Source organism: Schistocerca americana, chromosome 9 (assembly GCF_021461395.2).
Source record: "Schistocerca americana isolate TAMUIC-IGC-003095 chromosome 9, iqSchAmer2.1, whole genome shotgun sequence".
Classification (NCBI taxonomy): Eukaryota; Metazoa; Arthropoda; class Insecta; order Orthoptera; family Acrididae; genus Schistocerca; species Schistocerca americana.
The window spans coordinates 137,812,238-137,825,033 of NC_060127.1; the positions used below are offsets into that span (position 1 = coordinate 137,812,238).

The 12,796-nt window shown below is 38.4% G+C and overlaps 1 protein-coding gene across 2 annotated transcripts in view; it reads left to right on the forward strand.

Annotated features, from left to right (window-relative positions):
• The first annotated feature begins 560 nt into the window (after window positions 1–560).
• LOC124550991 (double-strand break repair protein MRE11) overlaps window positions 561–12,796 on the forward strand; it is a 149,551-nt gene continuing 137,315 nt past the window's right edge. Inside the window, exons 1-3 of one of the 2 annotated variants that reach the window (XM_047125821.1) lie at window positions 561–731; window positions 825–987; window positions 1,066–1,205. In XM_047125821.1, coding sequence (XP_046981777.1) covers window positions 656–731; window positions 825–987; window positions 1,066–1,205 — 379 coding nt within the window. In that variant the 5' untranslated portion in view covers window positions 561–655. The remainder of the gene's footprint in view (window positions 732–824; window positions 988–1,065; window positions 1,206–12,796) is intronic. The other variant, XM_047125822.1, reaches the window with a different exon arrangement.

A 12,796-nucleotide genomic window follows, 5' to 3' on the forward strand; every position in this document is an offset into this window, starting at 1 on the left:
TTACCTCCATTCATCGTAGATAACAACTTTAGTAGCCCTGTATGTGTGCACTGTTGTCAAGTGTTTTTGTATTGCCTTTGTTGTCCAAAGATAAAGTTTTTACGACGTAAGAAGTTGCTTCGTTAAATAATTTGAGCCGTAAACAAATTTGATAATTTGTAACGGTCCATTTTTTTAACAACTTTTCCAGATTATTTGCGTAATTCATTCCTGTATGATATTACACCGTTTTCATTGAAGATGTTAGTGCTGGTACTTCTAGTTGCTATTTTCTGATTACATTCGCTTTTTATTGTTTCATTTTATCGGAATTATTTACACTAAACTGGGTAACGACCAAAATACCTAGTGAACCTGAAGTTGCTTCAAGTGATTAGTTTGTAAGTGATTTCTACAACCTTCTGTGTCAGTAACTTGTTTGTTGTCAAGTTTAAACTCACGTGAATATTGTACAGAAACCATATAAACTTGATCATTTCCAAAGGTTTTAATTTGTAACAAAATCGATTGCTACTTTAGAGGTAAAATGTCTAATATTTTTAATCGCTTAATGTTGGCAGGACTAAAAGTGAAACAAATATTTCGCGGGTGTTGCAGGGATTGAAAATCAGTGTGGAAGTTGTATGACAGGTGTAAAACATTAATCAGTCCCAAAATGAAAGACGACACGTTTAATATTATGATAGCTTCTGATATTCATCTGGGATATAATGAGTCTGACCCTATTAGAGGTAAGAAACGTAATGTAGTAGGACATAAACAGAGGTAAGAAACTGTATCAAGAGCTTTCTCTGTTGTTATTGTGATTCTATTCGTTTCTCCAGGTGAAGACAGTTTCATAACGTTCGAAGAGATTCTGAGCACAGCTGCGAAGAAAGAAGTCGACTTCATATTATTGGGAGGAGATTTATTTCATGACAACAAACCGTCTCAACGTTGTCTTTACCGATGTTTGTCGTTGTTACGTAGATATTGCATGGGTGATAGGTAAGTACAAGTGCTAAACAATGTGTATTGTGTGTAACAGTGGAAGAAATTGCCACTCGCTACTGTTTTGTTTTACAGACCTGTGCCTGTCGAATTCCTAAGTGATCCTTCAGAGAATTTCCGGCACTGTGATAATCCTGTAGTAAATTATGAAGACGAGAATTTAAATATATCGATGCCAGTGTTCTCAATTCACGGAAACCATGATGATCCAAGTGGTAATGCTGAATTGTTTGTTGATTGCTATAATCTCTAAATATGTCTGAATTATTGACGTTGCAAAATAAAATCAACCCTCTCCCCCCCCCCCCCCCCTTCCTCTTGTGAATGACATAATCTAGTGCTGGTGAGAAGAATCTTAGTTCAAGGTAGCAAGAATTTCGGAGACATTTTCTTTAACGTCAGTGCAGTTAGTACACAATTATAAACTTACCAAATCACTGTCGTTAGCCATTTGACATTCACATCTGGATAAAGACCACCTCTAGATTGTTCCATACATTATGCTCTTCAGTGTTGGACATGCACTGTGTAGCAGCATGTTTTCTGTTGTCACCTACTTTGCCCACCTCCCACTTGTTTGTAATTTCAATCATAATTCTTTTTGGGCACTTCAGAAGCTTGCTTTTTAAAATCCCATATGGCTAGTGTGTGGTAGTGCCCCTCTCCGCAAGGAATCATAGAGTGGCAGACTGATCTGTAGCATACATTTATGTTGCCATGTGTGGCTTATTTAATGCATGTTTCATTACTGAAACTAAAGCTACAAGGTAAATTCAGAATACCTAAAGTCTTTGAGTAGTATGATGCATGAAACTTCCTGGCAGATTAAAACTGTGTGCCGGACCGAGCCTCAATTCTAGTATGATGCATATTACAAACATATATTGTACATAAGGTGCTAAATATACAAGCAGGATTCACTACATATATTTTACACATTATTTAGTTTACAAAAATCGCTCCATGACATTTTTACCCCTTTATTTAGTCTTGTAGCTGTCCATCTGATCATTCTTGCCAAGTGTTCAAAGTACAGAAACAAATACATTATTAGTTTAGGCCTATATAACTTATTTAATGTATAATTTCCTTTGTAATGTGTTGGTTATACGTGGTTTAATCTCGTAACTGATTTCCAGCTCTCACACAACTTCCTTTAATTATAGATTATCTGCACCCAGTGTGAAACTGTAGGCTACAATACAGGACCTAAAACAAAGGTGGTTCAGACATGTTCCCATGACACATATTGATTCTTCATTTTCACAGTTTAGAGATCTGGAAAATTCCCCAAAAACTGCTGAAAATTGTTTTACTGGTATGGAGTCTCCTTGCCCTGCTTCTCTTTTAAAGTATGAATTTCCTATGGTCCTGTCAAAATCTGATTGCATGATGCACATATTATTCAGTGAATAAATATAAGATGTTTGTTTATTTATTTGGTAAGTATCCATTCATCAAATATTTTATATGGGATATAGCTTGCATTGTACACTATTGCAAAATTTTAAGTACATCTTACATAACAGCAACATTGATTCACTAACACAAATAATTTAATCATATGATAAAGTATAGTAAATCACTGAAATATAATACACTAATATAATATTACAACCTAGTAGATAGTACAATAGATAACAAAAGCAGTTTCAGATACATAATACAAAAAGGAAAAAATTTAAATTTGTGTCAACACATATTCATTTACCAAAGGACATAATTTAAATTTATGTTAAATATTAATTTGCAATATAATATATAGAAAAAGTTTTTGGCCAGTTTGCAGTGGTCCATTTTGTCAGAGTTTTGCGTGCACGTTTGCTGTCTAAGTTTAATTTTTTTATTTTCCCTGGTGTCGTGTGCGTGGACTGCTTGATTTGCATATACTAAGTGGGTATAGTTTCTGAAATTTTCTTTATATATGTAATTATCTCAGGAATGGACAGACATGGTAGTGGGAATATCTGGAGTGTTTTAAAAATGGGTTTGTAAGAATTTCTGGGTGTGGCATTTGCAGTTGCCTTCTGTCCTACAAAACAGCTTTTGCTTATTGGCGAATTTACCCAAAAAATTATCCCACATCTCAGCAGTGTTTCTGCTTGAGTATTTTTTAGTGTTTTTTTCTGTGTTTCTTTTGTTGTACATGTAGCAAATATTTTTATGCCATAGCATACTGTGCTAAGCTTCTTGCTGATGTATTTGATGTGTATGCCCCACCTCATGGTGTCCTGGATCCTTAAACCTAGAAATTTTGTTGAATTTACAGTTTCTAATTTTTTATTAAATAGGCTTATGGTTGGGGTTAGTGGCTGTTTGTGTTTGGTATAAAGCTGTATTGCAACAGTTTTCTCTGTGTTACAAATAAGTTTGTTTATGGTGAACCATCGTGTAATGTGTGTGGTGCAATTTTTTACTTCATGTTGTAGTTCAGTAGCAGTTTTGCCTTTTATTAATACACTTGTCATGCAAGTTTTATATATTTTTGGGAATCACTAGATGATTTAGGTCATTGATAAATATTAAGAACAACATTGGGCCCAAAATAGAACCTTGAGGCACACAATACTTGATTTCTTTTCTTTTAGATTGCTAGGTGTACATAATGTTTTCTTTCTGACACATGATTTCAACTAACTGCACTCTGCTTCTCAGGTATGATGTCACGCATCCGTATGCCAGGTCCCTAATTCCTACATACTCCAATTTTTGAAGTAGTAAGTTGTTGGTTGATTTGGGGGAGGGGACAAAACAGCGAGGTAATCGGTCCCATCGGATTAGGGAAGCATCCTGCCATTTGCCTGAAGTGATTTAGGGAAGTCACGGAAAATCAGGGTGGCCAGACACTGGTTTGAACTGTCATCCTCCTGAATGCAGAGTCCAGTGCGCTAGCCACTGCGCCACCTCGCTTGATCCAGAAATATTGCTGATGCGTGTTTTTTCAGGCCTATTACAGTTAAGGCTTCATGAAGAAATTGGAATTTCTGTTGATGTGAGTTTTCTGAACCCATGTTGGGTATTTGATACAAAATTATTTTGTTTTATGAATGAAATCGGTCTTTTTTTTTTTTTTTTTTTTTTTTTTTTTTTTTTTTTCCAGTATTTTAGTGAAACCAGACAACAGACATATTGGCCTGTAGTCCTTTTGATTTGTGTTCTCTCCCTTCTTGAAAAGAGGTTTTATCTTGGCCATTTTTAGTTTTCCTGGGGAAAATACCACTACACAATGAAGAGTTGCAGAGATGAGTGTGAGACTTAGTCAGTACTGTTGCACATTTTGTAACATGTAATCAGGGATACTGTCTATACCTCAAGAACTTCTGCTGTTGTCTATATACGTAAATGATTTGGTGGATAGTGGACAGCAGTCTGCGGTTGTTTGCTGATAATGTCGTGGTGTACGTTTAGGTGTCAAAATTGGGTGACTGTAGGTAGATACAAGACGAGTTTGACAAAATTTCCAGTTGGTGTGATGAATGGAAGCTAGCCCTCAATAAAGTAATGTCCGGATATGGTATTGCTAGTGATCTACTTGACACTGTCAGATTGTTCAAATATCTGTGCCCAATGTTGCAAAGTGATACAAGATGGAACGTGCATGTGAGAACTGTAGTAGGGAAGGCGAATGGTTGACTTTGCTTTTTTGGGAGAACTTTAGGAAAGAGTGGTTCACCTGTAAAGGAAACTGCATATGGGGCACTGGAGTGACCTATTCGTAAGTACTGCTATAGTGTTTGGGATCCATACCACGTCAGACTGAAGGAAGACTTCGAAATGATTCAGAGGTGGAGTGCTAGATTTATTACCAGTAGGTTCGAACAACATGTAAGTGTTGAGGAGGTGCTTCAGGAACTCAAATGGGATCCCTGGAGGGAAAGCGACCTGAATAACTGTAGACAGTTGGAAAAAAAAAGGGGGGGCAACTAGGGGAGCACAAGGGCTATATGTGGACATTTTCCAGCATAACTTAAGAAGCTTTTTGAATGGGAGAAATGAACTAGACCTACTCATATGATTACAGGAAATTGAAAATTATAAAGATAGTCATGCAGATGCACTGTATACGACACATCTGCAAAGTGGTATAAAATCCCAGGCTAAGGTTCTAAATAAATATTACACTGAAAAAGACTTTGCGTTCTGTGCTGTGTGTGACAAATGTTGGGTTGCAACACAGTTCTGAATTTGTTTGTGTAGTTTTTTATTGTCTTTGTGGTTTGTATTGGTAACTGAAGTTCATATTCTTATTAAATAGTGATAGGTATCATGAAGTATGTTACAGTTACTTTGGTCTTGTTGGGTTTGGTAATAGTTCTGCTAGTTTGGGCTCTTGTTGTCGTTTTCTTCATTTGAGCTATATAGGTCCATTGAAATTTTTGATAGGTCCTTGTTGTTTTTGTTGGTTGTGTGTGTGTGCTTGTATGTAGTGGTGGGGGGAGGTGTCTGTCATAGTTTTTTCCATTGAACTATACACATCACATGAAATATTAGATTCCATTTGTGTTTTGTTCGGTTTTTCTCGAGGATCTTGGTGGCATTGCGGTTCAAAACAGACGTGTAGAATCTGACATTTCCTTATTGCCCAGTCCTGGGAACAAAGTATTTCTGACAGTCTGCAGATGCAGCACAAAATGTTTTAAACTCAAGTAAGCAAATAGACGGTACTAATAGGACTTAATAGAAATGGAAATGGAGATTTCAGTACTGATTTCAATCCAACAGTTCGTATTGAGTGTGCGTAGAGTTTCCTAAGGGTAGGCTTGACCTCCACAGTAACATTCCCAACAGGAATAATAGCACATAGTGACACAGCAATTGTTGTTATCGTCGTCTTCAGTTCAGAGACTGGTTTGATGCAGCTTTCCATGCTAGACTATCCTGTGCAAGCCCTTCATCTCAGGATAATCACTGGAACCTACATCCATTTGAACCTGCTTACTGTATTCATCTTCTGCATTCTTCTGTGTAGTACCATATTTCAAAAGCTTCTATTCTGTTGTCTGAACTGCTTATTGTCCATGTTTCGCTTTCATAAGGGGCTACACTCCAAACAAATACCTTCAGAAACACCACCACTTAACAAATGTCTCTTCTTTAGAAACATATTTTTTCATTGCCAATGTACATTCTATATCCTCTGTGCCTTGGCCATCATTATTTATTTTACTGTCCAAATAGCAAAACTCATAGACTATTTTTAGTGTTTCATTTCCTAATCTAATTCCCTAAGCATCTCCTGATTGAATGTGACTAAATTCCATTTTTTCTGCTTTTGTTGTTGTTAATCTCGTGTACTCCTTTCAGACACTGCCTATTCTGTTCAAGTGCTCTTCCAAATCGTTAACTGTCTCCGTCAGAATTACAAAGTCATCAACATACCGCAAAGCTTTTATTTGTTTTCTCTGAACTTTTAGTTTATTTTCCATATAGTTATTTATTTATTTATTTATTTATTTATTCTGCTTGCTCAGTGTACAGATTAAATAACATCTGTGATAGGCTACAACCCTGTCTCATTCCCTTCTGAACTACTGTTTCCACTTCACGCCTTTCATCTCTTATAACTGCAGTCTGGTTTTTGTACTAGCTGTAAACAACCTTTTGCTGCCTGTATGTTGTTGTTGCTACCTTCATAAGTTTGAGTGTATTCTAGTCAACATTGTCTAAGGCTTTCTCTAAGTCTGCAAATGCTGTCAACATAGGTTTTAATTTCCTTACTCAATCTTCATGATGGTCAAGCGGCTGATCAGTCAGAACAACTAAGCAAGGAAGTTGTAAAATTTCGGAGGATCTCAGATGCTGAGCCTGTTACATTAGTCAGAGTGAACTAGTGTAAGTAGTTCACCAAGGATGCAAAATAGATGAAGTATTTCTTTCCTAAAAAATGGTCTTGCCACAATATGAAATCAATTTTTATTTACAATGAATGAGGTACAAAGGCAATGGGAGCAAAGGGAAGTGATAGCTATCATCTGGCATTATTGCATATAGTGCCAGGATGAGTAATGTTTATGTTTAATGGAGAGTTCTGTGATCAAGAGATGTGGAAGCACTGCTACAAAATATATTAGACTCCAATAAACTTAGGAGCTAACCGGATAATATTCAATTCAAATCATTGGCTGCTACATTCAAAGAACTTTCCCTAACAGTAACTGAACACGTGGGGACCACAAATGAAACATCAAAAGCATGTCCTTTAAAGTTACTTGAACAGCCACTCCATACTCGGCTACTAGACATAACTTTTGTCAAATCGTATTAACAGAGATCAGAGGTATTAGTACATATCTGGAGAGCAATAACTGTTGCAGTATACTAAGATCTTGTGCAGAGTTGGTAGCAGCTTTTTGATTTACCGTTCTAACCATTTGATGAGTCAAAGTGTATTACTTGAAATACTGATGTATGCGGGCATAACACCTGGTTATTCCCATCGATGTTCTTTCCACAATGTTATATCTGGCTTTCAAAAATGACACACAAGATTTTCATGTTCTCTTGCTTGCTACATGCAGGCTGTCAGTACAACAGAAAATAATGAACACGACCTTTTTGTAGCAGATTGCCATTAAAGAAATCCTGACCATTGGGGCTGCATTTGAAGGTCGCTTTTGTATGTTTTTTCTTGAATAACTGGAAGAATATGGCCTCTAGTGAAAATGTATCCCAGTACAAGCTTTAACTACATTAAATTTCCTGCAAAAGGGACCTGGTCATTATTTCCATAGGACTAGTATTTGGCGTGTAGCGAGTGAGAGGGTATGAAAATCTCACACTTGGTTTTTGAAAGCCAGATATAACATTGCAGGTTGCATATAATGACATATAGTGGCAGCTGTATTGCCCTGTATGAAAAAAAATAGGAGAGTGACCTCTGATCATAGACCCAACTGCTTTCTACATGTGTCCTCTGGGGTACATTAAAGGAGCCTCCACGAAGATTGCAATGATTTCCGACCTAGATGAGACTTGCAGTTGGGGGTACCCTGGGCGTCAGGTTTCTCTGGCGGCTGATCCTTTCACACCAGAAACATCATCTTGGTCCTTTTCAGGACCACAGTTGACCATCATATCGATGAATATAGAAGGTATATCATCACCAAAAGAACTGTTACAAGAGCTGTGCAGACAAACCAAGTGCGATGTACTCTGCATACAGGAGACCCACAGAAACTGTGAAATGCGCAGACCAAAAATAAACGGAATGAGACCGGCTACAGAAAGACCCCACCCAAAAAGTGCTATATTTGTCCAACCAGATACACAGATAATATCATCAGCCTTTACTGAAGCAAATGATATCAAAATCTTAACTTTGGAAATCAAAGGATGTACAGTCACATCCGTATACAAACCGCCGGATGTTGACCTCAAAATCAATCTGCCTAATAACTTTTATAGTCAACACACACAAATAGTGACTGGTGACTTCAACTGTCACAGCACCACGTGGGGCTATGAGCATGATGATGAGAATGGTACAGCATTACAAGAATGGGCGGAAGGCAGTCATCTGAGCCTTTTACCTGCATCTTTCAACAGTGGCAGATGGAAACGCAGATACAACCCCGATCAGATATTTTGCAGCGAGAGCATCTCTCAACAGTGCATAAAAACTGTCTGCAACCCTATTCCAAATACACAGCACAGACCGATCATGTGTGAAATTTACACAGCGGTTAGACCAGACAGTTCTGTTCAGAAGGAGGTTTAACTTCAGGAAAGCCAACTGGCCAAAGTTTACAGAGACGATGGACGCTGCAGTTCCCAATATTGAACCTTCACCTGACTCATATGATACTTTTGTGAGGGCTGTAAAGAGGTGCTCCAGAATTGCAATTCCTTGGGGTTGTCGAACATCATACATTCCTGGTGTAACTTCAGAACTCAGTGCTCAATTTACAGAGTATAAGGTATTATTCGAAGAAGATCCGTTTGGCGAGACAATGCTATCGGCTGGGAATAAACTTATTGCATCTCTGAAAGAATTCAAAAGGAATTCTTGGGTTAAAACTATGGAAGAACTTGATCTCATCAGAAACAGTCATAAAGCGTGGATATTATTGAGATGCCTCAATAATGACCCGACTAGATCCACAGCACAGTGCAACGTTACTGCAGATCAGATAGCACACCAACTGCTCATGAATGGGAAGAATCAAAGTTCTGAAAGTACAGCAAGAGGCCCAAGAACAAATGAGGGATCTGACTCTCCCATTCGAGATATACGAATTAAACAAGGCTATTAAGGAGAGCAAAACTGGTAAAGCATCCGGTCTAGATTACACGTGTATGGAGCAAATCGAGAATTTCGGCCCAGAAACAAGAAGTGAATCCTGCAGCTTTTCAACAACTGCATGAACCAGTGCCAAATACCAAAGATCTGGCGAAAGAGAAGGGTGATAGCTCTTCTGACACCTGGAAAGGAAGCAAATCATCCCAAGAATTTCAGACCAGTTAGCCTTTTGAGTCACCTTTATAAACTGTTCGAACGTATGATTCTAAATAGAATCCTACCAATAATAGACCCTCTTCTCATACCCGAACAAGCAGGATTTCGACCAAACAGAAGCTGCACAGGGCAACTTTTGAATCTCTCAGTTTATAGAGGATGGCTTTGAAACCCGTCAAGTAACGGGCGTGGTCTTCGTGGATCTCACAGCAGCGTATACTGTCCATCGTCGGTTACTCCATGCAAAATTATACAGTATGATCAAGAACGCCCACCTCGTTAGACTACTCAGCACCCTCCTCCAAAACTGCAGGCTTTTTGTTGAATTCAAGGATAACGCAGTCACTGGAGAGCGCAGAAAAACGGTCTACCTTGGGGAAGTGTCTTGGCTCCACTTCTCTTCAACATTTATACCAATGACCAGCCATTGACCCCAGGCACAAGGAGACTGTTATATGCAGATGACCTAGCCCTTGCTGCACAGAGCTCATGCTTTGAAAGAGTGGAAAGAAACCTGACAACAGCACTTAAAACACTGTCAAGCTACTACGATCAGAACCAAACCAGACCAAACCCTTCGAGGACACAAGTGTGTGCCTCTCATTTAAGGAACAGGGAAGCTAATCGTGAGCTACATATTGCATGGTCAGGCATCCAACTCCAGCATCATCACACACCTAAATACTTGGGAGTCACTCTCGATAAAACTCTGACATTCAAAACTCGCTGCAAGAACACCAAACTGAAAATCTCTGCTTGAAACAACCTAATTCGCAAACTAGTGGGGACACAGTGGGGATCACATCCACAAACTATTCACTGTTCTGCAATGGCACTGTGCTTTTCTACTGCTGAATATGCTTCTCCAGTCTGGTACAGGTCATCTCATGCCAGACAAGTAGACATTGCTCTCAACGAAACCTGCGGGTTGATCACAGGTTGCTTAAGACCTACCCCAACTGATAAGCTCTACTGCCTGGTTGGAATAGCGCCACCATGGATACGCAGAACAGTGACTGCCAACAAGGAGAGACTGAAAGTGGAACAGGACAGTGCCCATCCACTGCACGGACATAACCCACCACAGCAATGTCAGAGATCGCGAAAGAGCTTCCTGAGAACATTTGAGAAGCTCACCATTTCACCAGAGAAGGCAAGGCTGGAGTTATGGAAGAAGTCGACGCCTCACCTGCAGACGCCAGAAGCTGAAGAACTACCACCTGGACACAACGAGAGCTGGCTGGTGTGGAAATCTCTAAACAGATTACGATCAGGAGTTGGATGATCCAGAGATAACCTGAAGAGATGGGGCTTCATAACAGAAGATACGTCCTGTGATTGTGGACAAGAACAAACCACAAGCCACATGCTCCAGTGCCTTTTGTGCTCTACGTACTGCATGAAGATGATCTCCTGCAAGCCACTCCAAGCACCTTGGAGGTAGCAAAGTACTGGGCACATGTAATATAAATACAATTTGTATATATATGTGTACATATATATTGTGACTTACCATACGAAAGCGCTGGCAGGTCGATAGAAACACAAACAGTTTCTCCGTCCTCTAACGTGTTTTGGCGGTTTTTATCCCGAATTTCTCCGTCCTCTAACGTGTTTTGGTGGTTTTAATTCTCTTTGTTTTTCTGTTGACCTGCCAGCGCTTTCGTATGGTAAGTCACATCATCTTTGTTTTTAAATATATTTTTCCCGCGTGGAATGTTTCCCTCTATTGTATTGTACATATATATTGATGTGTATGGCTACTGTAAATTTGTGTGTTTCTGACTCGAGAATAATAATGCATCCTCTAAAATTATTTTAGAAGGTAATTTACAGCAGACTATTGAACCATATTTCTGAAAATAATGTTCTAGCAAAAGCTTAGTTTGGCTTCAATAAAGGCTTTTCTACTGATAGAGCAAGATACGATCTCACAAGTTCAGATTTGGAACACCTAAACAAGAAAAATTATACTGTTGGCAATTTCTATGGTCTTCCCAAAGTGTCCCATTGTGCATCTAGTAAGGAAACTATAGCATTATGGTGATAAAGGCATCTTCCTTGCCTGGATGGAGTAGTTTTATCACTAGAAAACAGAGGGCAACACCAACAAGTGATATAACAGAAATAATACCAAATTCAGAGTTGAGAAACATTAAATAATTTGTGCAACAAGGGTTGGTGCATAACCAAATCCTATATTTGATTTACATAAATTATTTACCTGGGACATTGGAGGACATTCCAACAACTGGAATGTTTGCTGATGCAATGCCCAAACATCTTAATACCAGGAGAATAATACACAGGCTTAAAACTCCTATTATGGTATTCTAAACAAATAAAAGTGGCTTATATCTACCAGAAGGAGAAATTAGTGGGCACAGGCTCCACGTGTGAAGCACCTCGCTATTCAGATAGTTAATGAGCTGCGATGGCGGCAGCATGTGGAGAAGTTACCCAAAAATTTCAGTTTGCCTACTTTTCAGGAATCTCTCTAATTGTATGGATCTGCGTACAGGAATTATAACTTGCTTCCTCTCTTTATTGTCCTACAGAGTAATATTCTGGGATCTCTGCTAATGTCAGACAAGTATTTATGTTAGTTCTACAGAAAACTGCAGTAAGTTTATTGCAGTAAGTTGATAAACAAGCATCTTGCAGAAGCCTGTCGGGAACCTAGAGACTCTTACTGGTATACAAATGCTCAAATACTGCCTAATGGTATTTGTGGATAATAAACTAGGGTCAGTTGCGGAATACCTGTGCAATTCGCAACAACACTAGCTATAAAAATAATTTCTGTATTTGATATGCAACTCTCACTAGAGTTCACAGTGGAATCATGTATCTCGTGCAAATGTCTGTGATGGTTTGCCAATTGACATCAGGCAGAAAACTGAAAGTAAAAAAAAAAAAAAATTCAGAAACAAAGAAAAGAAATACCTCATTAGGCATCACTAAAAATTGTCAGAATATTTGAATTCAGCAAGGTAAAGCCACGGAATTGTGATGTTTACATTTAACGGTTCCTAACTTTGCAAGAGTACAGACAACTGATAGTAGTCTGTGTAAATATATAGAAATGGTTTTTTCAAAGTTATCAGTAGAAGAGTAGGGTAGTATGGTAAAGGTACACTTACGTTGCTGGCGGTTGTTGCATTGTGAATGATGGAATTGAAGATGATGAATAATGAGTTGATTGTCAGAATGTTCTATTACAGTTTTCTATAGTTTGTTAATAAAGTTAGCAGGCATTTTATTTTATTAGGTTCGAATGTAAACAAATTGTTGCATTTTACAGAAAAATTGGAAATATGGCATACAAGTAGGGGCAATGGTGAATGTAAA